The following is a 24,860-nucleotide window of genomic DNA, read 5'->3' on the forward strand; positions in this document are numbered from 1 at the left end:
GTAAAGCCTCCTGCCTGATAGCCTTATCTGATTCTACTCCAGCGCTTGATGGCTTTTTTTTTTCACCCTGCCTTTAAAGCGCACAGGTTGTGCCTTTGGTGTGAAGCCTAGCAGAAAATGTTAATCAAGAGAGGGACTGTGTGGAGAAAGGCGAGAGAAAGGGGAGAGTCACTCTGTTGAGGCCATAATCTGTAATGAGACAGAGGCGATTCAGTTGCAATTGAGAGAGGAAGAATGGGGGCATGATGATGATGATGAGCAGGGAGGTTCACTCTTTTACTGGCGTTTGTTTTTCTGTTTTGTTCCTTCTCTCTCGTGGAGTCACTGCTCCTGCACTGGTCCACAGGCTGCAAACAGCCATGAGTCACAACTCATTTAACACACACGCACGTTTTTTTCCAATGTCCGCAGCTGACACATGAAAAATACTGCTGACTGCTTGACTGACCACTATCAGTGCTCATCTGTGTATGATTTATATTTCCCTTTCTGCCTCCTGGGGCTAGAGGTCTGTTGCATCAACAAATATGGAACACCATCATATCCAAAAAGCTGGCATTAATGTATAAGAGCTTTATTTTGCTTTTTACTTCACTTTCACTTGCTGGGTTGGGTTAGGGTACCTAAACATAGGCAGGTTTAGGTTAATGTTAAAATATATGCAGGGTTTGATGTCACCAATGGTCCAATGATGTGGGGCCAATAAAAACGTAAGCTGGGGACGCTAATTGGCCAACCACAGGCCTGTCTGAGCCAGTGATGTTGTTTCAAGCAATCACAGATATGAAAACTTCTGTTTGTTTCCCTGCGCGGTTCTTTTGGACTACTATCAGCTGTTACACTGGGAAAAACAAATAAATTTTTATTTCAGCTAAGTAACTGAAAACACATAATCTCACCGAGTTTTGAGTGTTTTGATGCATTAGTTTAAAATACAGCACACATTTAGTTTGTGCACACCTACACAAAAACACCTCTGTCAAACAATGTGAGCGCTGTGATGCAATGTACAACACACGCAGACACACAGAGGGGTCCATTGTGTTTTTAACATGTCCACTTGTTTGTTGCTCTCCTTCCCGCTTAATCCCAGACTTTTGTTTCTGCTCATCATCACACTGTATGCTGTGTCCCATAATTCCTTCAACAAAGGTCACATTCAGCAGCAGAGAGGAGGCGACCTCCTTTTTTAGCAGCAGGAGAATGTCAGGGTGAAACATGCCCCACATATACAGAGCTAAAATATGTGATTAAGAGCGCAGATTTAGAACAAACTGCATTCATACAGAAACAGATCAACATGATTTTAACAGCATAAAGTCTACGAGAAATAGGTTTATGGGATGTTTTGGATTTAAGCTCTTAAATATGAGATGATCCTATAAATCTACTGCCCCAACGTGGTGAGACGCTGTGAGATGAGATGAGGTGAGAGATATGACCACCAAGACCTTTAAACCAGGCCCAGCGTGTCATTACACAATAATATAGAATGAGGCTCTGTCAGGCGTGCTGAACCGACTCCACATGAAAGATAAGAATCTTATCAGATCAAGGTTAAACACTGGGCTGTAATACACCAGCAGGAGGTGCAGTATATACTAAACATATAGAAGGAAATATGCTAGATGAGTAAGTTAATTAAAAGTAATGCGTTCACCTGTACGAGTACATTATCCATGAAACCTGCCTGAGTTCAGTTATAAAAGAAGACTCATGCAGATTTAAGTCAGCCTATAAAAGATTAATAATAAAGAATAAACAGAGTTCCTGCTATTATTTAACAGAATGATGACTTTATAGTTGCAGAATGAATATCTCATCATTTATTTACAATGTATCTAAATTCACATTAACTTCATTCAAATTAATAGCTGATATTAAATCCACAAAATACAAAGTGCAGGTGTAAACTAACCAGGAGTGAAGGTGGAACATCACGTGTGTTCTTTTGGTGCTACAAATGACACATATACACTTTGGGTGGTTCTGAGCTTCTGTGGTGGTTCTAGCCTTCTTTGTGGTGGTTCTGAAATCCTTTGCGGTGGTTCTAAATATCTATGTAGTGGTTCAGAGAATTTTGTTGGGCATTCTCCCTTTATGCTGGTTCAAAGTTTTTTTAGTGGTTCTGAGTCTCTAAGTGGTGGTTCTAGGTTTCTATGTAGTGTTTCTGAGATACACTGTGGTGGTTCTGAGTCTTCTTCTAGTGGTTCTGAGTCTCTATGTGGTGGTTCTAGGTTTCTATGTAGTGTTTCTGAGATACACTGTGGTGGTTCTGAGTCTTCTTCTAGTGGTTCTGAGTCTCTATGTGGTGGTTCCAAGAATATTCGTGGTGGTTCTAAATCTCTTTGTTGTGTTTCTAAGTCTCTGTGTGGTGGTTCTAAGTCACTTTATGGCAGTTCTGCGCATCTGAGGTGGTTTTAGGTTTCTCTGTAGTGTTTCTAAGGTTGTGGTGGTTCTGAGTCTCTTATGTGGTGGTTCATTTTTTCATGATGTAGTGGTTCAGAGAACTTTTGTGGTCATTCTCCCTTTATGGTGGTTCTTAGTCTCTGTTTGGTTCTGAATCTCTTTATGTTGGTTCTTAGTATATGTGGTGGTTTCTAAGTCTCTAACATTTTGAAAAGCATGAATAAACAATACTTTTAAAGAGAAACTGTAGCCCTCCATTTACCCACAGTCCATAGAGACTAGATAACAAGAAACTGAGTTACAGGCAGGTAATTGGTATTAATGTCACTGTGCAGTAAACGGTGCTTAATCAGTTTGGCGATGAGCAAACACAAAGGGAGGTGGAATTTAAATCCTGCCAGCACCTGTGCTAAAAGTCACGTGAAATGCATTTTTTGCTCTTGCATGTCATGCAAAACCTCAGATCATCTAAACTTATGATTATAAACTGACTTCTGCCGTTTAGTTTGAATGTCTGAAAGGAAAAGTAACTCTGTGTTCACAATACGGCCAGATGGACTAAAAATGACCACAATCTTCCTCTAACCCTAACCAAGTTTTAGTTGCCTACACTTAACTAAAATCATCCAAGAATGTGTTTTTTGAAAGGCAGTTTTGAATCTCATTTTTTGGATCGTTCACAATTTCACGAATGCTGAGGTCTCGTACAGGATTATTGAAAACTCCGTGTAGCAGAATGTTGTTTCTTAGCAGATACTACAATGTAAAAGGGGGGTGACAGTACTTGGCTCTTGTTGTTTCTGCATGAACTCTTCCATGAGTCCACCCCCTCGCTTTCTCCAAAAAGACTGTTTTTGTGTGTGTGCTGAATTGGTGGGGGGGGGGGGGTTAAAGCTCTGGTAGGAAAACAAACAAAGACACACGTAGCGGCCACACTCTTGTTTCTGGCTGCACGCCATCGGCCTCACCACAAACCACAACTTACGCTTTCCTCTTGCACACACAAATACACACACACACACACACACACACACACGCCTACGACTAATCAGCTCCTGCCACAGATCCTCCCGATATGCCCCCAAGAGTCCAAATCATCTGCTTTACTGCAATACCTGATCTCCAGAGATAACCTTACAAAGCAAAATCATTTGCTATTATTGCCCTGCCGCTCCTTGACATTGTGCCATTAATAAGGCCATTGTGGAGGGCACTCTCTGTTTGGACACCGTATAATAGACTCTTTGACAGATTTACTTTGCTCTCTCCCTCTACCCTTTCCTTTTTTTCCTCTCTTGTGAATACGGCGGGCATATTCCACGCTGACGCTCATCAATAGACAAGCTGTTTGTTTGCCTAGTCATTCTGGACTGATGGTAAATACATAGAGGTATTCCACACCAAAGGCTGAACAAACAGGGGTTACATAAAGGCACTGTACCTGAACGCACACTATGAACATCCTCCTGCACAAACACAAGTATTGCCATGACATCCTGTTACCTGCTCTTTAAGCGACTGGTCTCTCTTGTTCATTTTCTTTAATTCTCTGTTTGGAGTCAAGAGTTAGACCTCTGCCCACAGGTCAAAGACGGTAAATGTGGGCTGCTGTTGGTGGTGGTGTTACCAGGTGGCGTCAAAGTGAGGCTGGCTTCAAGGCTGGCTTCAAGGCTGGCAGGTGTTCCACATCAACAATGACATTCATCAGAAAACCCACAGAGTCTCTTCCACCACAGCCAGCCGCTGGTTAACAGGCACTCTTTGGCAACACAAAGGAAACCACAGCTACTTGACATCAGCCTGGGTCGTCCGCTGTAGTCAGAAGTTAATGGAGCCCAAAGTGGCCTTTAAAAGTCCAGAATACACAAAATGCTGCTTTATTTCTGATTCGATCTAAGTATACTTTATAAATGTAGCCGAAGTAGTTAAACTGATTAACTTTTCTAAACCGTTAAGTATAGTAAGTAAGCATTTCTGATTAACTTTGATCTATCTGTGAATATTATAGTTTTATATTTGTTCATTATGACCAGGTTTTGCAATGAGGATCGAGGACTGAGCGCCCACTCCGGGTTGGGAATGATTCGATGTCCCAAGTGCAGGTCTTTAAGGGTCTCTTCATGAGTGAGGGGAGATTTACCATTCAATCTACATTCCTAAAAACTGTGTTTAGTGACCAAAAGAATGAGATTGTGGATACAAGCGGTGGAAAGGAGCTTCCATTTAATGACAGAGTGAGGAGCTCGATCATTCAGGAGTAAAACTGCTGCTCCTCCACATCAAAAGGAGCCAGCTGAGTTGATCTGGGGATGGATGCCTCCTGGGTGAAATGTTTTGGGTGGGTCATTTTAGCTCAGTTTTTATCTGTTCTCTGTTAGTTTGAGACTTTCTGATAATTGATTTCTGATAATGTTGTTTCACATTTTTATGTTTTCCTTTTTTAATTTTATACAAAATATTTTTTCTTCATCTTCATGCTGGAGTGATGCTCTGCTCACTCTAAACAAACAAACAAGCTGAAGCTGTCTAAGGCATAACCTGAGATAAACTGACAGCATTTGCAACATCTCACTGTCGATAACATCAGGTCTAAAAAGAAAAGAACGGCCTTTTCGTTGCTTTCTGTTTGCTAATCGAGCTGTAAAATAATCTAAGATGATGTAAAAGAAATGTGAAAAGCAGTAACCAACATGTCCTCTGCACCCCTGTTGTGTTTTTTCTCCTTCTCCTCTAACTCTTCTCCTGTTGATGCTTTTTCCTCACCTCCTCCCTCTCATTCTCAGGTGTGACATGATGGAGTAACTGATGGAAAAGTTTGTCCCGCTCTTATTTAGGGGAGGTTGGGAATGAAGCCTGGCTCTCTCCTAGATCAGAAAGCTCCTACATACTAAGGATTGCACTCTGTAGGTTTTGTTAAACTTATTTCTTGTGTATTTCTTGTGTTTCCTTTTCTTCACAGCTTTGGTTAGGATATTAGTTTTTAGCTATTTAATTAGTTTGGGGAGAAAACTTTGGGAATCTTTGCTTTACAGGTCCAGATTGCCTACACCTTTTTGTTCCTTTTGGCCAGGTTTCCAGCCTCTTGCAGTTTAGTTTATGTGCTTTAAAAAGAAAATAATTTGTATTTGGGGTGTGGCATTCTTTCTTTGTATTTTACAGTGAGTTTCTCTTTACCTATGCTTGTGGCCATAACAATAGGGTCATTTACAAGGATTGCATGCCCATGAAGTACACATGGTGCATTCAAAAAGCAATAGGTGCTTCGGGAAGGCAAAACTGCACAGTTTTGGGGGAAGTCAGCAGCTATAATAACTTATTTCAGAAAAACAGATCAGGATTTAGAAAAAAAAAAAAACTGTGACTCACATGGCCTCTCTGGTGGAGTCCCAGCATAAAAACAAAACAGCATATGAAGTCCAATTTAGCTGCGACTAACAACATAAAAAAAAAAAATCACCACAGGGACAGGGAGGATTAGAAATGAAAGAGTTTTGTTTTTGTTTTTTTGGTTGTGTAAGCAACCAGCAACTCATCACATGACTAAATCTCCTCTTTGTGCCTGTGTACATACTGTCTTTGGTTTGACTCATCTCTGCAGAATGACTCCACCACCAGGCGCATGGCAGCGTTCGCTGAGTGATAGCCTGGAGTATCACAGGGCTGAATGGAAGATGGGTGGCAGAGAACACAAAGTTACAGGTGTAGGGGGTGGGGGTGGATTTTGGGAATCCTTTGGCAAGGACTCAGTATCGAACAAAACAGGAACAATTATGGCCTTTTCAGAGACTAATGAGGGGCCACAGTTACAAGAATCTGGACCGGAGAGAGTTAGCAGACATACAGATACAGCCACACACGAGGATAAACACCAGAAAACAAAAGGACCCTGGCAAATATTCAAGATAAAAAACATAAAAATTACAGACTGCATCAGGAGAGAAAACACTGCACATAATCACACATGGACAGTGGCTGAGCATCTTCATAACTTCAGCATATTTTAGTGTTATGAGAAATTTCACTGCTAACCCTTTAGTGTTAATTCTCCTGAAGTCCTGAATCTTCACTATTTATCTGTTGAAGGCTCTTTCATGTTCACCACCACCACCTGTTTATTGCTTGGTACTGAGAAGATATTTTACAGTTTTATTAGGAGCATTTCTCTAAAAACAGATGCCAAAAATGAACTGTGACAGCAGCTAGAAATTACAGGAGACACACACACACACACACTAACCACAGTGCATACTCCTGTAACAGCACAAAGGCTAACCATTAGTAATAACCTTCCTGCAGAATAGCAAGGCCAGCTGCAGGGTTCTCCATCCTGCTTGATTACTGTCTGAACAAACCTGTCCAATCAGCCCTATTCATTGGTGCCAGCACTCACGGGACAACTCTGACCTGACTGACCTGCACAGAGGGCTAGCCCCTTCAGACTTGACCTTAGGTGTAGATGCTTATTGTCGGAGCTGCTGCCCCCAGCGCTCTTACAAAGGCTCGGATGCCAGAAATTAGGCACTTGAGGGAAACTCGAAAAGTCCTGGCTAAAACTCCTGTTTTTAGAAAAAAAGCAATTCTAAAAATCAAGTGCTGTAATTGAGGGTAAATTTTTGGAGTCGAGAGGAGTGTTGGTAAATGCGTTTGTGTTTTTCATGCATCGTCTATTGAGTGAGCAGAGGGAAAGAATAGAGTTGGCAGGCAGACAGATTCCACACTGAAATATCGCTAATTGCTAACAGTTAAGCATAACACTTAACATTTTCATCCAGGCTGATGTTTTTCTGTATTTATTTGTTAGCTCAGACTAAAACGGCTTCACACTCGGCGCACAGAATTTAAAATGCAAATGTACGCAACAACTTCAATATGTGAAACGAGGAAATTATATGATCAGAGGAGCACACAAAGACTTATCAGTCACTGTTTTTGTGCGCCTCCATGGCTTTAAAGGTAGTTTATGTAATTACCCCCCCCTGCAGACTTTACCACCAGGGAGCAGCATTAGCAGGTGTGTGGAGGAAGTTTCGAAAGTTTAACTTTTCCTCGAGAGGCTTTGTGCTCTTAAGCAAGACTCATACTTCTGCATTAAATCTATGCTCTAGGTACATCGTAACTGCATCGCCTTAACTTATGCTATAACCTTCCACACACCTCCCTAGAAATCTAACCACAGGTTGCGTCATAGACCTGTGATAGACCTATTTAGTACTGCTGGTCCTTCTTCTGCCACCATTTTTCAAATATACTACAAGAAACCCCAGCACTAGCTAGTGTTTTTGGGGCGAAATCACACAAGTGTAAATGCAGGCAATGGTGTCGGCTTTGTATCGGGGATGTCATACTCATTTTAAATCATGGGACAGATACAGCCCACTTTAATCGTAAGTGGCCAAGAGCTGTGAAACTCCCCTTTCTGCCAGCATACAGAAGTTTAACTACACATATAATCCTGGAGCTATCTTAGCATAAGAGGTGCAATTTCAACAGTTTTTCCACATGAGAGTGAAATGCTGCTGTAGTAAACTAAGTAAATCTTTAGGGTTTAATTGTAAGAAATAAATGTGTAGAATTACATACAAAGGTTCTGGTAGCTCATTGCCCAGAGTGTCTTGCAATTGTAAAACAAAAAGGTTTTGTTAATTCACCAAAATTTTCCTTTATTTAATTTTTATTTCACTGCGGCTCCTTTGTGAAAAAAACAAAAATTTCTGTTATAGATAGTATAGAAACTAACTATTGTTTATCTATCACTTAATTACTTTGGTGTAGTATGAATGGCCACGACGGAGGTCTTTATCAGTAGAAAAAGCAGTAAAACTTATCAAAATACAGTTATGCCCTTCTTCACATTTTCCACAGTGGGCGGGATTCGAGTCGGTCTGATTCTGACCCACGGGCCTCATGTTTGACACCCCTGCTCTGTATATATTCAATGCAGAAGTAAAATCAAGCTTTCATGACTTGCCTGATTGAATAAATCAGTTACACTCAACACTGCACCATCTTGTGGTACAAACTGGTATTGCACAGTATAGCCCAGCCCTATTTCATCTTGAGCTGATATCGCTTCAACACAACACACAGGCATTTTGGACACATATTGTTGATGTACTTAGTTAATACTGGAAGAGTAAACTTTTTAAACACAAGGCTTTATGTTAAGCAACCGTTAAAGGTAGGGAGGGGTGACGACCTAATTTTCCATAAACCCCGCCCTCTTCTTGAGTTTACTTGGTCAACGAGAGAGCATGGCAGTGAAGAGCTCAGCAGAGAGCACAGTGGGGAAAACAAATTGTTCTCTGAGGTGCCGTCAGTACTGAGACTTATAGGATAAATGCTTTAACCATTCTGATCTTTTTAATAAACTCACAGTCTTCAAAGTTGGAGTGGCCTTTGCTGCTTTTGCTCTGCTCAGGTGTGTCATCCTGCAGTTTGGAAAGCATGTTCAGAACCTTTGTTTTCCTCTCCTCCATCCTACTTTCCTTGTCTGTGAGACTCTCAGGCCTCCTCCCTTCAACTGGGGTCTGAACTTGGTTCCTCCATCCTGGATAATTGGATTTCTCCTCATCGGGGCCCCCTTCGTCTGTGTGGGAACCTGGAGCAAAGGCATACAAAATAAAATATACATTTAAAAAGAAAAATCTGGCTCTACATTTTAACCCTTTAATCACCACAGTACTGCAAAAGAAACACATTTGTATTCATGATCCTCGAGGAAGGAGCCACTTAGAAGAAAGCACTAAAACCCATTTCCAGGCTGTTAATAGCTAACACTAATTCTCATCAAATTGTTCTTTCGAATGCCACAGTCACATCTCCTTCGGTCCTTTCAGAGCCGCACTAAAGAGCTAGACTTAAACAGCCATCCATTTTGTCACTGACCAGCCAATTACGAGTCCCATTATCTCCAAACACAAAGTCCACAGAATGCACTTCTTGGTGTAGAAGCACAGAGACAAAGAACACCATCAATGCAGACTTGAGCTTAAAGAAACCTCAAATTGTCTTTTGCAACAGTTTCCATTAGAGTTTCAGACTCTTTTCTTTGTGCTACTTTTGCAAACACGAGTGTTTCTTGTGTTAGTGCATGAGCGATAATTCAAAATGTGATGCATCGGGAGACGGGTCCATTCATTAAGAGGAGAACGCTCGACCAGTCGAGTAGCTGATGGACATCGGATTCAATAAGCCTTCCAAACGTGGTGGCGGCGAGCGTTCATTTATCCTGCCGGTGAGCGTGCAGAGGTCAGCAGCTCAGATTGATGGAGCCATGTCTCCTTTGACAGGCCGTCTTCCACCACACTGCACACAATCACACGCCTCCACGTCCTCCTGAAGCCCCAATGTCATCAAAACAGATGAAAGACAGAGAAATGTATTCATCTTCAGAGCACAAAATTTATCATTCTGTTTCATATGCAACAAAAAACTTCAAGAGTGACACAAAGACAAAAGAGATGGGAAGAAATGCAAATTTAAAAAAACAAAAGATTTGGTTAAAACTATGCTCAATGTAAATTTTTTTTTTTTAATTTAACTTTTAGTTTGATTCATTAATTATAAAGTGTCACATTTGACATTACAAATTATTTATCCATCACTGAGTACAAACAGAAATATCAAAACAGACACAAAATAACTAAACTAACCAGAAAAGAGTTTAATCATCAGTTTTCTTCTGTCTAAAATCAATAACTTCTTATTTTGGGGTTATGTTCAAACAGCTGCCATTGTTGTCATTGCAAATCCTGTATTGACAGTTTCCCAATACAAACAGCAGCTTTCAGTGACTAAAACTTTTTACTTTTTAACGACAGATTAATATAAAGTGCAAAGCCATAACATGGATTCAGCTACTGTGACATCGCTCATTGATTATCAAGGTTTGTTACTAAGCCTCAAGCAGAACCTTTTCACTGTTGCCACCTTGGTTTTATAAAGCTGGACATGACTGGTAGGGGAAGGACCAGATTCGGACTAAGAAACTGCGGTCAGCCAATGATCATAATTTATAAACAAGAAGTGGAACTGGGCGCAGCAAACCCCGGCCCTGGCAGACGTTTGTCCATCTCACAAACACGCCATTCTCCAAACACTGAATCACTGAGATAACACATAGACCCTTTTGTCCATTCCCATAATTTAACAAGGTTTAAAAAGTTGAGGTTAACTAACTTTCATTTTATGGTCATTTTCATTTTTTGCAAACATTTTATCTCTTCTGATGAAAAAATACGCAATTTGTCTGGTGGGCGACAAAAGGGGAACTGAGTGATCGGATTGTTAGGGAGACAAAAGTTGTGCCATCCTGAGCAAATGTTACATATCCACGGACAATAGTGATATGTTTCTTACCGCAACAAATGAGGATGATGTGCCTTCTTTTTCAGCTGAAATATGGACAAAATCATGTGTTACTGTAAATGGAGTTTCAAGGAACTGGCAAATCCAGAATCTGGATTGGATCCAGATGATGATTGGTTTGGCACTAGGTAGAATACAAATATAAGTTGTAATTCTCAAAACCATGTACAAATTTAGCAGCAAAAAAGTTACATACAGCTATTTGCTTTGAAATGCAGGCAATGCCAATGACAAATTATTTGTGCCACTCTAAAAAAACAGTTCCTGTCTACCACAAGACAGACGGGCGCATCACAGACCTGACACCCTACTCTTGTTGTACATCTGGAGACAGTGTTTACATTTGAGTCTGCCTTTGGTGACTTTTTGGCTACCATCTGCCTTGTACATGACTACACAACACACTAAACACACTATACTACACACTAACTACACTTCAAACACACTAAAATCTCTCAAGTCTCTCAAATTTCAAAATTCACTATGAATACCTCTCTCTATTTCGCCCCCTCACTCCCACAATTTTCATCTGTTCCTCAGCAACCAAATGCCACGTGTTGCCATATAATTTTCTGATTGGCTGATGTGCATTTTTCCAGCAATGGGAACGGGGATGTTGTGATTTTTGTTTTGTTTGTTTGCTCATAAGCACTTCCTGCTTGTGAATATCCAATTTTTACCATTTCTTCCTGCACCAAACACGCATCACACATGAGGACAATAAACAGGAACAAGCATGGCGTAAATTAGTGATCATAACTCTGGTTTTACTTGGACTATCAAAACAATTTAAAAACTGGTATGTAGTCCACACTTTCAACACAAGCTGATTTTACTAGTTCTGAACTGGAAGATTATGTTTTCCTAATGATAAAATATGTATTTTTTGTTGTTTTGGTTAAAGATGTCTGATACATACTAAAAAAAGAAATTACATTCCCCTTAGCAAGTAGACTCTGGGCAGCACTACAGCTCACCTGGTTGGAAGGGCAAAGCATGCATTTCTTTAAGTTTCTTGAAATTTCAAGAAACTTAAAGAAGTTCAGTGGCTTTTTTTTTCAAGCTCCAGAGACGACCATGACCTGGATGACTGAGAACCTCCACAGACACAGTTATTATTAATTTTAATCATGGACAGATCTCCAGTCTGCACAAATATGGAGATGCAGCTGTCCTGTAACATTATGGCAGCTGCATGTTTTACTGTAATGAGTGCAGAAGTCGTCCCACACACCCTTTGTTTTAAGTCTGCACAGTAAAGGAGTTAGTGAATGGTAGGCGGTGGACCAAACCACTGTGGTTGTGGGTCTTTTTGTCAAAACTTTAAAACTGACTGTTTTAAATTATAAATACATCATTAAAACAACTTTCATCTTCATTTTAGACCATTTTCCCCTCACACTGTGGTTCATGGGGTGTGTTCATATCTTTAAATCGGGATGAAATGATTCAGTATCTGGTTTCTTCCTTTTGAAACCCTCCCATCCTAACCTCCAGCGTGGCCTAATCCATGAATGCACGGCAGTGATTACTGGTCAGTTCAGGCTGAAAACAACAGCCCATCTAAAACACACAGAGCAGGTTACCATACCAACCGCAGCATCTGAGCACAGCAGATAGCTGGATTTGGCTGTGAGCGGCCAAGTCAAATCCCCTCGCTGATCTCGAAAAGGCCACACACCACCCGCAGCACACACCGCCCACCCTTTACCGAGCAGCGCACCAGGCAGAGGCAAGAAGGTTGGACTTGTATCTCTTTCTTTGCATGTTTGAGAAAGGGATGAACATCAACGAGACAATCAGTGTGCTGAGGCCATTCAGTGATGCCACCCGGAGCTTCACCCCTCTATCTCCTGAATGAATGGCAGAATAGGAGCAGGGTGGAATAAAAAGGAAAATCCTTCCCAAATTATTATTCATGGGGAGGGGATTTTCCTTTCAGGCCTCCTTTATCGAAGCCTTTCCCAACACGTCACCCTCTCTATCTGCTCTGACAAGTGCCAATCAAAGGGCTTGAGTCCAGGTTTTTGGGGAAACGCCGGAGGATTTCAGAGACAATAGCCAATGAGTCCACAGCGATGGTGGCTCAGAGACAATAGTGACATGGCTACAACTGTTAGTGTGTGGTCTGCAGGGGGTGAAATGATCCTCGCTTAGTACACGACTAATCTCTGCCTACATCACCTCTGTCTTTCTACAGCCTAATCTATCCCGTAGCTTCCTCAACTTCCCTGGAACAATCCACCGGGGTCAGTTCAGATTAGTGCTCTTTGTGGCCCCCGCACATCGCCACATTCATTTGGACACTTACATCTTTAGTTGCAGCTGAATGCTAAACTCTGAGGGAGAACGCAGAGTGACCGAGCAGCAGAGAAACAGCCATGAAACAATTATGAGGGAAGGGATTATTCTACCTATGAATTCCTAATGAGTAAAGATGGACAAAGCTCTTATCGCGGGCCTCACTGGGGAGCCAGAGCATCTTGTAGCAGCTGATTTCTGGCTCTGGCTTAATCTCCGAATCACTAAACCATTTTCAATCGATCCAAAGGGATGGATGATTCATTGGTGTGGGGATTGGTGGGGATTCAATTGCATTACAGGAAATTCATGATATGAGTGTTTATGGAGCTTGGCCAATGCTAATGCTAGCCAAAAGTAGAACTTAGGAGTTCTCTTAAAGGTACAGTATGGAAGTTGAGTAGATAATGTTAATTAATTCAACTAAACTCCTGGCTAGCTGGCTAATTCTGATTTACCTCTGCTACATGTCACAAACTAACATCACCAAATTCATGAAGTGTAACCACTTCACAGCTGGCAGGCAAACTTTAGTTTGCTAGCTCGCTTACATTATTACTAGCAAAATAGTGAAAATGCTCTCTGGCAAGCTTGAGCTAATGTGAGCTAATGTGAGCTGTGATGCCGTTTAGTGTAATTTCATATAATATAGTACAAATAGCAATCACTTTCTAGAATATGACCTAGCTACATGGCTCGGCACATATCTAACACTGGTAGCTTTGTCATGTGAAGTCCAATTTGATGTTATTATACTTAAACTCTGGCTTCCAGTATTTTGGCTGGTCTTTCAGTGGTGGTTTCAAATAAGTCATATATACTATAATTGCAGGATGAGGAGCTATGATTTCTACATATGTAAAGAAGTTTATTCAGGATGGAAATCTGACATAATATTGAAATCCATTCTGAGAAGGTGAACCTTCACACTGAACCTACCAAAGGGAGGCCCATTTACTCATGGAGTCAAATTGGGGTCATTCCCTCCATTAGGGGGCTTAACGAAAAGTTGAACTGATTGCACTTCCAGGGTAACCAAATCTCACCTATCCACACAAAGACATGCCACACACTGGGCATCCTTTAGAAGCTACGTAACCTCAGGAGTGACCTCTCCACGGCCTGCTGATGACCCCCTTCCTCAGAGGGTGACCATGTCTTTGGCCTCTAAAATGTCAATACACACAAGCAGCACCGGGATCCTCTGTGCAACATCTTCTTTTTCATGTTTGTCTAAGTCTTATAGGGTAGTTAAACAAGCAGACTTATTTTAATGTGCCAGGATCCAAAAAAAAGCAACATTTTACAGCTTAATGGAATTTCACTTTTTGTATACCAAGACAATGGATGTGAATTGTGTACATTCAACAAAGTAATAAATCAATCAGTCATTTTGAAAATGCCTTTAAATGGCAATAAAATACCCTTAACTTGTGTGGTCGCTTCTTGAGGTCAGAAACAGAGGAGGTAAATAAACACATTACATGCTAAAGTCAACCTTTAGGAAAGATCTGTAAAACACAGAAGAGGTCCTGGGTATCTTTAAAAAAGTTTTTTATAGGAAAAATCTCTATGTTCCAACTACTTCTGTACCTCTGAAACCAAAGTTTGCTTCATGTTGTGGCTACAAGGTAAAAAAGTAAACTGCATTTGATCTTCTCACTATCCTTTTCATCCAGGGGAAACTGTCTAGAAATGTGTACAGTTAGCCCTCAAATGATTCTGAATCTTACTTTTAGAGAACTGGGAGTGACTTTTTTGGGGAACTTTCATTGGATTTGCATGTTAAACATCTGATTTGTTCTTATTTTCACCAGCTGAGAAAAATCAGCAAACTTCATCCTGTTATATCTAAATCTCAGATGAAGATTGTTCATCCTTTATTTTTATCTTGTCTGGACTACTGCAACTCACTCGCGTCTACAGCTTGCACAAAATGTTGCTGCAAGGCTCTGTACCAGATGATGATCTCACTGCATTAAATTCAGAATCAAATTCAAAGCTCTGGTTCTCAGCTTTAGCTCTCTGGATGGTGACGCACCTACATCAGTAAACTCTTCCAGCCATATGTTACGCAGGACTCACAGGTCTTCTGTTTGGGGCTTATTATCCATCCTCAAATCTAGACTAAAAACAACTCTTTGGAGTTCTCTGCAATCTTGTCTATGATCTTTGAGCTCAGTGGAATCACTGTCATTCATTTCTATTACGTTGTTCTAAAAGCTCCCTGAAAAGCTTTCAGCTGATCCAGTGAGCCTTCAGTGAGAGTACTGACATTGTGTGTATTTCATATATTATATATATATATAAATTGTATGCTGAGGCATATACAAAGTGTAGCTACCAGACCCTAAATACTGAGACTGGGCTCATGCAAGTCGAACCACGTTCAGTTCATTTTTGAAAAAGTTCAGTTCAAGCAACACACCTGTTTGAGGGGCAGCATGGTGATTCAGAGGACAGTGCCTCACACTAACAAGGTCCTGGGTTCAAATCCTGTCTGGGGCCTTTCTGTGTGGCATTTGCACATTCATGAGATTAGGTTAACTGATGATTCTGATGAATTTAAAATTGTTGGTGAAATCATAAACCAGTATGCATAATTACAGCTATAACCAGATAGTACGCTCAGAGGAATGTAGGTGCAGTCCTAAAAGTGTAAAAGTATGTGTACAAAAGAGAAGAGATGTTTTCTGAAGGCACAGAAGTGGATTAATTTAAGTCACCACACGCTGGGGGAGTCGGGGTCATCGACTCAAAGTTCAGAATATCCACAACACATTTTTAAGTGAGGTCACGCTTTAAAATCAGCCTCATGAGCTGATGAATGACCTCTTTTTAGTTCCATGAGGGGTACTTCCCATGTGGTAGATGCAATAACTTACTATTAACCGAATAATTAATTTGAGTCTGGTTGTTACTGCTAAAGCTTATCGGTGATGTGGGTGGTTTCATTACCAAACTGCGTGACTTGACTTCACTTAAAGTGGTAAAAGTAGATCAGTAGAATTCAGTTGAGGGGGTACAATGACCTTTCTTAACAGGCTTGGACCCCCATGGCCCATTCATAGTGCTGACACAGATAAATGTATACAAGAACATATGTATTGTATACTTGGAGCAGTATGTTTACTGTGAAGCACTTAGTCAGTGTTTATTTTGAAAGTGCTGAAAAAATAAAGTTGGTTTTATAGTTATTACTCCTGTAATTACAACTGACAAATGACTTTGGATGCCAAAATCTTCACACGTACACTTTCTGTAACTAAACGAGACCGTTTAGTTTTTTAACTCCTTTGTAACGCTGACCTCACGATAAAAGGAAAAGCATTATATTGGGAAAAACCAGAGTAATTATTGAATTAATGTAACTGGAACACTTTGCAAAGTCATCAGCTGAACCAAAGTGAACCTTTCGACTGCGTGAAAGTGCAAAAAAAAAAAAAAAAAAGGCAGTTTTGCAGAAACATGCAAACTGAGCAATTAAATTATTTATGTTAATCAGCTATGTCACCGTGGGATCAGACATTTTGGATTTGGTAGACACAATACTGCACCGTGCAGCTCAAACCTCGGACACATTAATCTCAGCTATGATGAATGCATTTGTAACTTCCTCTAGAAATACAGCAGGCCATGGACCATTAGCGTTATAGCACAATGACGGATAATAGACAAGTAAGACACCTGCGAAAAAGAAAGAAAATGATCACAGCCTGACTGATGTGGTCAAATGAAGGTAGGAGGGAAAAAGAGCAAGCTATTACTTCAAGGGTGGCTTTCCATTTCCACTGTGCTGACAGCATTCCTGGCTGTTTTCCTGCCTTGCGCTGCCAGCTCTCTAGTGTTTGTGGTCCATACAGTAAAGCACTGCCTCTAAACCATCACTCATGAATGTGCACAAGCTGGCCCTACAGGTGAAGGTGATACTGCAAGCCAGCTGGCCCTAGCAAGGATTAACGGGCTTAAGTGTACCGGAGGCAAGGGAACGCCAAACACGGCGCTGACAGTGAGGAGACAATGGCCTCTAATAAACCAGAGCTGACAGGGACTGAGTGGGCTTTTATTGGATCAGGCACTAATGGTGAAGATGGGCTCTCGTATTGATTAAGTATTGTTGTAGTAGGCTCTTAGTTTAAAACAGAGGTGTATGTAATAGTAGCACAGACGGACCAGGAAAAAATATGATTTCTGAGTAGATCTAATGAATAACATACTGTGGCTGGACTGAGACGGAGAATAAGAGGATCTGAACATGTCGAATGATGGACTCGGGTCTATAATCCATGAAGATGGTGACCCTGAACCTCCTTCAGACTTATCCTGCAAGGAAACAGAAGGGAAAATTATTTAGTAGCAAAGTTAAACTGCTATTTAGTAGAAACATGAAAATTATTTTACAGTGAGGTACTGGCTGAGTTAGAACCAGCTGTGTAATATAATATGGGGCTCTTTGAGTATAAGTCTGCGATAGCCACTATAAATAAAAGAAACCACCTGCCTGATACTGTGTAGGCCCAAGTGTAGCTGCAAAAAGCTGTTGGGTCATGGACATGGGACCTCTGAAGGTCTCCAGTCTGGCAGACCCAGACCCAGTATGTATGTATAACACATGTGTTTGGTATTTACAGTATAAAAGGAAGAATGTGTACTTGTGGACTTTATTACTGATTGTAGCTCAGCAGGTGCAGCTGTAATTAACGGCCTGCTTTCTTAATAGAAACTAATTAGCTTTTTTTGCCTTTCATTTTATTTTTGACCTTTTCCCTGAACTTGCACAGCTGATGTAAGTATTTACCATTTACTAAGGGATGCTGCTGCCATCGGGGAGTGTCTTTGCTGAGAATGCTTAGTCTTTTAACAGTGTTTTGGTGGGCATTACATGTTAATGCAACATCCAGATAAATGCAATGAGCAAGGTTTCCTATGCTTATCTTTACAAAAACTGGGCGTAAATTTCTGTTGTATGCATTAGTGTAGATTTCACAGGGGATTCAAATGGCATGTGCATGTGTGTCCCCCCTCCAATAAAACTACACAAGAAGCAAAGGACTTGGCTAATTTTTGTATAAATACAGACATTCCCATCATCAATTGATGCAGAAAGGGTTCAAAATTTATCACATCCTGGGCAGGACCTCATGCCCTCTTGCTTAATATGTAGACCCAATACTAAAAACCCACACCCAAGTTTATATGTGCTGCCATTAGGAAACTAAAGCTCAAGAGTACACTGATAATAGTAGAAATTAAGGAGTGGAATAAAGTGGAGTGCCCAGGCTGCAGTGCTGGATGCAGAGTCCCGGTTGCACCATAAAGATTTGCTGGGCATGGTGATGCATGGTTGATTAGTTCCAGGACCACAGTGCAAGGAGGGCAAGGGGAGGAAGGAAGATCAAGTACAGCAACTGACTTAAGGAAAGGGGGCTTGGATGTGGGGGTGGGAGCAAGCCAAGGACCGGAAAGTCACTTGGTCAGACCTATGGCAGGCTGAGCAACACCCCATTACTTTCCTGACTGGGGCAGTGTATGATGTCCTTCCCAGGCAGGTGAACCTCTTCACTTGGGGGTAAGGTGGAAATCCCAAACTGTGCTCAGCAAAAGGGTCATGGGAGCATCTTCAGAGCTCCTGTGCAAAGCACTTGGTCAGGGCCGATACATCTGGTGCCATAACCAGGTGCTGAAACACACTGCAAAAACCATCAGCAAGGGAATCAGTAGCTGCAGCTGGGTGTGTTATATATCATATGGGTGGCTGCATTTGTTAAGGCAGGAGAGCAGCTGAGGGTTGGACATAAGAGGGCGGCAGCAGGAATTCTGGCAGCAGCCCAGGCAGTTGTCAGTGTACCTGGAGAAGCAGCTGAGATTTCCACATCACATTGTTAGTTCCACCCTGAAGCCAGATATTCTTCTGGTCTCAAATAGTACTAACAACATCATCATCTTGGAGCTGACAGTACCATGGGAGTACTGCCTAGGGAAGGCCCATGAATGGAAGATGACCAAGTATGAACGGCTGGTGGAAGACTGTTGAGAGCAGGGCTGGAAGATCAGGTGTATGCACATTGAAGTAGTGTGCAGGGGATTTGTGGGCCACTCACTCCACAGAGCACTCAGTGCACTGGGCATCACAGGAGGAGTAAGGAGCAGAGCCATCAAGAAGTTCACTGAAGCAGCTGAGAAAGCCTTAAGATGGCTCTGGATAAAGAGAGAAGGTCCATGGGAACAAGTGAATGCCACCTGAACACACACTGCAGCCTGAACAACCATGGTGGGGTCACCTGGGTGAGGGTGTCTGAAGTTGAAAGACCCAAAACATCCAAAAACCCCAGGTTACATGAATGATGACGTGTTCAGGTGCACCAGTAAGTGTATTTAAGAACTGGGTCAAAGTCAGATTAACAATAATTCAGAGTTTTGTTTTCCAGGTGGAACATTAAAATGTTTATAGCTCAGTGTCAAGCTTGAAATGTTTAAGGCAGTAGTTTTTGTTTACTATTGTAGCCCATTGAGGGACTGGCTTTAGAAATAAGTTTTGGTTATAAATATATTTTCAATAAACTGACACTGGACACTACCTCCGGAAGACATCCTGCTTGGTACCAGTGCCAAAGACTTTGCACTCTACGGACCTTAACAGTTACAGGCCAATGGCACTAACATGAAGACCCTGAAGCGGTTGGTCTTTGCCCATCTGCATCGGGTAGTAGGACCCTCAGTGGACCCACTCCAGTTTGCATACCAGCCGCACATTAGGGTGGATGACGCTGTCATATTCCTCCTACAACGAGCTCTTTCTCACCTGGAGGATCCTGGAAGCACTGTGAGAATAATTTTCTTTGATTTTTCCAGTTAATTCAACACGATCCAGCGTACACTTCTGGAGAACAAACTGGGAAACACTGGAGTTGACCACCACCTAGCATCCTGGATCCTGGAATACCTCAGTAACCGTCTACAGTATGTGAGGTCACGTGGCTGTGCTTCTGAAACAGCTGTCTGCAGCACAGGGGTCCCACTGGGAACAGTTCTAGTCCCATTCCTCTTTACCTTATACCCTGCTGACTTCTCCTATAATTCACCCACTTGTCATCTGCAGAAGATTTCAGATGACTCTGCGATCATCGGTCTCATACAAGACGAGGATGACGAGGAATACAGAGAGTTGATACAAAGATTCTCAGTCTGGTGCCAAAAGAACCACCTCCAGATCAATGCAGGTAAAACCAAAGAGTTGGTGGTGGATTTCCACAGGCACAAGTGCACTTCCCCCACACCGGTGAACATCTTGGGAATGGACATTGATAGGGTTACATCCTATAAGTACCTGGGTTCACCTGAATAATAAACTGGACTGGTCAGACAACACCAGTGCTCTTTATAAAAAAGGTCAGAGCAGACTCTACCTGCTCAGGAGACTTAGGTCCTTTGGGGTGCAGGGGGCACTGCTGAAAACTGCTTTTATGACTCTGTTGTGGCATCAGCCCTTTTTTACAGTGTGGCGTGTTGGGGGAACAGAATAACAGCTGCTGACAGGAAAAGACTGGATAGGCTCAGCAAGAAGGCCAGTTCTGTCCTGGGCTGCCCCCTGGACACTGTGGAGGTGGTGACGGAGAGGAGGATGACAGCAAGGCTGTGCTCTATGACTCCCACCCAATGTGTGACACGGTGACAGACTGTTGCACCCCAAATGTTTGAGAGAGAGCGCTATCACAGGTTCTTCATCCCTGCAGCAGTGAGACTCTTTATCCAGCACTGCTCCCAGACATAAGAGTGTCTACTTTTGTGTCTACTATGTACATGTCATCTACACTGATCATATTGTCTATACTGTACATAGTGTATACAGTTTCTATCAGATTTTTAAATCATTCTTTATACCCTACCTCCTGTATTTTTTATTTTTTATTATTTATTTTTATCTTTTTATACTTTCTTTTTGTGTTTATACTTATCTTATTGTGTTCTGTAAAATACCTTGTCACTGCTACATTGAAATTTCCCCATTTTTTTTCTTATCTTACTTTTGCAACTGTCAGTGTTTTAATTTTGAAATTTAAAAATACATTTTTTTCTGCAGTGACACAGCAGCCTGATCCGAAGGTCCAAGCAGGGAAGGGGGTTTGAAACGATAAACTTAAAACACTTAAACACACTCAAAACTTTTAAGAACTGCTTCAGGTTTGCCTCTGAAGCAGCACAAAAGGAAGAACTTGTAGTACTGTTTGTGTCTTGGTGAATATTGAGGATCCTCCAAAAACTACCAGTGATTTATCAGTTTTTCTTCATTGTGGTTTCAGTGAGGTGAATTATGCAAATGTTCCTATGAATCCTGCTCTGAGCAATACAGCTCCTCATTGTGGTCAGGCATAATTGTGGGGGGGGGGCTGATGGCACTCATTCATGCTTTTCAGGGGCTCTCTCTCATCCGTCATAAAGGGGAGATTAATCGTAGATCACATGGAGCACCTGCATCCATTCCACTGCAGCGCAGCATGCAAAAGCCCTGTTTACCCCCCTTGACCCCTCACCCTATCAAACCCTGTCTGATCTTAGTGGTGGTGCATCCTCCAAAAGAATCCCACCGTGTTGAGCGTTTAGCCGTGTGCCACCGCCCCCCCGTGACACAGCAATAAGGTGGTGTAAAAGCCTGCCATACAGTCGGGCCTCCCCCCTACTCCTGCAGCGCGTGACTGATTAACCACACACCTGCTGCACGCCGCGTGCCCTCTGTTGTATTGTGTCTCAATTATCATCAACAATTTGGCTTGTCTTGCTGGAATGACAGTTATAAATGCATGCCAGTTCAAGTCTGTAAAAGGGTGTCTTTGTGTGGGATGTGTGCACTGCTTGGGGCTGTTGTGCGATAGTAGCTGATTCCTCAAAGTCTAGTGTTTGCTCACAACAAAGCGCAGTCCTGCTTTTCAAGGAAATCTGATAGATGAACGAAGGAAGGGTGAGTGGGCAGGGGCAGAGGGGTGTGTCAGAGAGTGAAATCTGGTTTCACAAGGGGCAGCAGCACTTACCGATTTGTTTTCCTGGACTTTCCCTGCAGAGTCGAACCTTTCAGAGACGCTGCCAGCTGTGAGGGGCCTCGAAACACCTGATGAAACCGCAGAGAGCACAGCGTCAAGCAGGAGGGAGAGGAAGCAATTGTGTGTTAGCAGTTGCGTCCACGCATCTGTGTACATAACTGCTGGCCTCTGGCACACACTTGCATGCGTTTGTCTTTTGTACTTGAGTGTGTGTGCTCAGATATGAGTAATGTTGTGTAGTAGTTCAAATTATGGCTCCTAATCTCTGAACAAATAAATGCAGAAAATGGAGCAACAAAACCCCAGAGGAGCACCTGTCTGCAGAAGCGTGCCAGGTGTAAACATTGTTCTGCAGACACAGAGAGAGGAAAGACAGGCTTTCAGCAAACGCAGACAGATTTTGTCTTTTTGTAAACATTGGAGGCATGGATGCATGAATACCAACAACACAAGTGATGATTATATTTCTTTTTGGCTGAGCAGGAGCCAGATAGATTTAGTTTTATTCATCCCAGTTTAGAGATTTCCACAGGCAGGCCAATTTAAAGGAATTCCAGTGGAAATTCACCCAGTGAAATTTTGCTTCTGATAACTGAATAAACCACAAACCGTAACAGTTTTTGAACCAAACAGTTTATAAGAGTTCAAAATCACCAAACCCTCAAATGCAGAGCAAAACACTGTCTTCATACAGATTATGATGACTCCACAAGATCCATCATTTTCATGCTTCCCAAGCACTGTATGACCAGCCATACAACATAATGTTGGCTGCTTTAGGCTAATTTATGTAAATCATCATACTGCAACTCAATTGCTCAGGACGCTTGAGAAAAATTGTAAAACTGTTTATAACCAAACTGAAGACAAAATTTACCACCACTAAGTTGTAGCTCGCAGGTGGTCTTCTGATTGTTGGGCTTTTCTCTCTGTTATTGCAGCGTCTTGACCTTATGCAGCCCTGAGGTGATTATTGCTGTGAATTAGTGTTGTATAAATAACTGAACTGAATTGAAGGCCTTGAATGTTTTAAGAAGCATGTTTTGATAAAGTAACATAAGACACGATTTGCAAATCTGGAAAATCCAAATTAAAAGCTCCTCTAATCGGTTGCAGTCAAACGGTTGTTTGAGGCTATATGAAAGAAAGAGCATTGTAAATTATATTGTGACTGTCCAGTGGTTCATTCAATAAATGCTGGGAATTCATGTGACACATCCCCCAGGGATGCACACGTGTGAAATTTAGATCTGAAATGTGGACAGTCTGATACTGGCTCAAAGAGCTAGATCAGGTCGTGTGTCAACGGTTTAATCTATTCACTCTAATTGTATAAGTTGCTATAGTTTATTACACCACCCATCAACAGCAGTGCACTAATTCTTAGAGGGAGAGCTAACATAGCATAAATTAACAGCAGCTGCAACTGCAAAGTTTTTTTGACTCATATTATGATGTTGCTTTCCCAGTCAATTCCTCTCACTTTCTTTCTTTCTTATTTTCAGTTTAACACCAAGTGGGAATTCACAGCAAAACCAAGAGCAGAGAAGAAATACAAACCAGCTGAGCTAAAGTGAGATGTGCAGTGTCATAACATATGTAATTAATTTTTTTCACTAAGGAAGGAGAAAAGGACTTGTATCGATTGGCTAGATGGTAGGATCGAGCTGGAAAGGATGTGCAGCAGGTTTGGGTGATTAATACTAGCTTTGATATTAGAATTCTCAGTGTGCTGCTAGAATTAAGGATAGAGATGGAAATGTACTAATGAGTGTAGAGAGTGTGCTGAGAAGATGGAAAGAGTACTTTGAGGAGCTGATGAATATGGAAATTGTTAGAGAGAGGAGGATGAATGGAGGACAGTGAATCAGGAAGTGCAGAGGATTAGTAAGAAGGAAGTGAGGGCAGCTAGGAAGAGGATGAAGAGTGGAAAGTTGGTTGGTCCAGATTACAACTGTGGAGGTATGAAGATGTCTAGGAGGGCAGTGGACTTTTTAACCAGACTTTTTAACAATCTTGGAAAGTGAGAGGATGTCTGTGGTGTACTGGCACTGATTTTCAAGAAAAAGTGTGCAGAGCTGTGGTAACTACAGAGAGAAAAAGCTGATGAGCCATACCGTAAAGATATGCAAAAGAGTTGTTGAAGCCAGGTTAAGAAGTGAAGATCAAATTCTGTTTGCAAAAACAACATTCTCTTTATCATCGGTGTTTTTGAATGCATGCAGAAAGAGACAAACCAAGTGAGAGACGTTGTGATTTGGTTTAACTGAACCCTTAAACGTCTACAATATTTATCTCCCTGTCCGGTGCCTTATCAGACTATAAACAGCAGGGCCTGGACTAACTGAGTTTTCTGCACACAGTCTTCTCAGTTTCTTATCCTGTTATGTGTCAGTACTTGGTTCGAAGTGTCTCTGGCTATCTTAGTCGGACTTTCCCAGTTAATGATCCACTTTAGCGGTTTGATCTTTATTAATATGACATATCCTGATATCCCTATAAACTTCTCTTCTGCTTCACCGCACCTTGACGGAAAAGCAGTTAAAAGCTCGTAGCGGCATGCCTGGGAGCAAATGAGAGTTGCGATTACAGCTTGTTAAAGACAAAAAAAAAATGGGTGGGGGGGTTTCACGCCATAAAGGCATTGTTTGCTCTCAAGGCCAGCTGTGGATGCAAAAAAAAAAAAAAAGAAACACCTATAGTGTCAGTATTTTCCCCCTTATGTCAGGTCTTATGTATTTTCTCCAG

The 24,860-nt window shown here is 41.7% G+C and overlaps 1 protein-coding gene across 1 annotated transcript in view; it reads right to left on the reverse strand.

The window, feature by feature from the left end:
* Positions 1 to 24,860, reverse strand: part of LOC115773794 (flocculation protein FLO11) — a 67,470-nt gene that overhangs the window by 14,007 nt on the left and 28,603 nt on the right. Inside the window, exons 8-10 of the mRNA XM_030720711.1 lie at positions 22,104 to 22,180; positions 17,295 to 17,400; positions 8,783 to 9,007 (exon numbers count right to left, since the gene is read on the reverse strand). Coding sequence (XP_030576571.1) covers positions 8,783 to 9,007; positions 17,295 to 17,400; positions 22,104 to 22,180 — 408 coding nt within the window. The remainder of the gene's footprint in view (positions 1 to 8,782; positions 9,008 to 17,294; positions 17,401 to 22,103; positions 22,181 to 24,860) is intronic.

Source organism: Archocentrus centrarchus, chromosome 23 (assembly GCF_007364275.1).
Source record: "Archocentrus centrarchus isolate MPI-CPG fArcCen1 chromosome 23, fArcCen1, whole genome shotgun sequence".
Taxonomy (NCBI): Eukaryota; Metazoa; Chordata; class Actinopteri; order Cichliformes; family Cichlidae; genus Archocentrus; species Archocentrus centrarchus.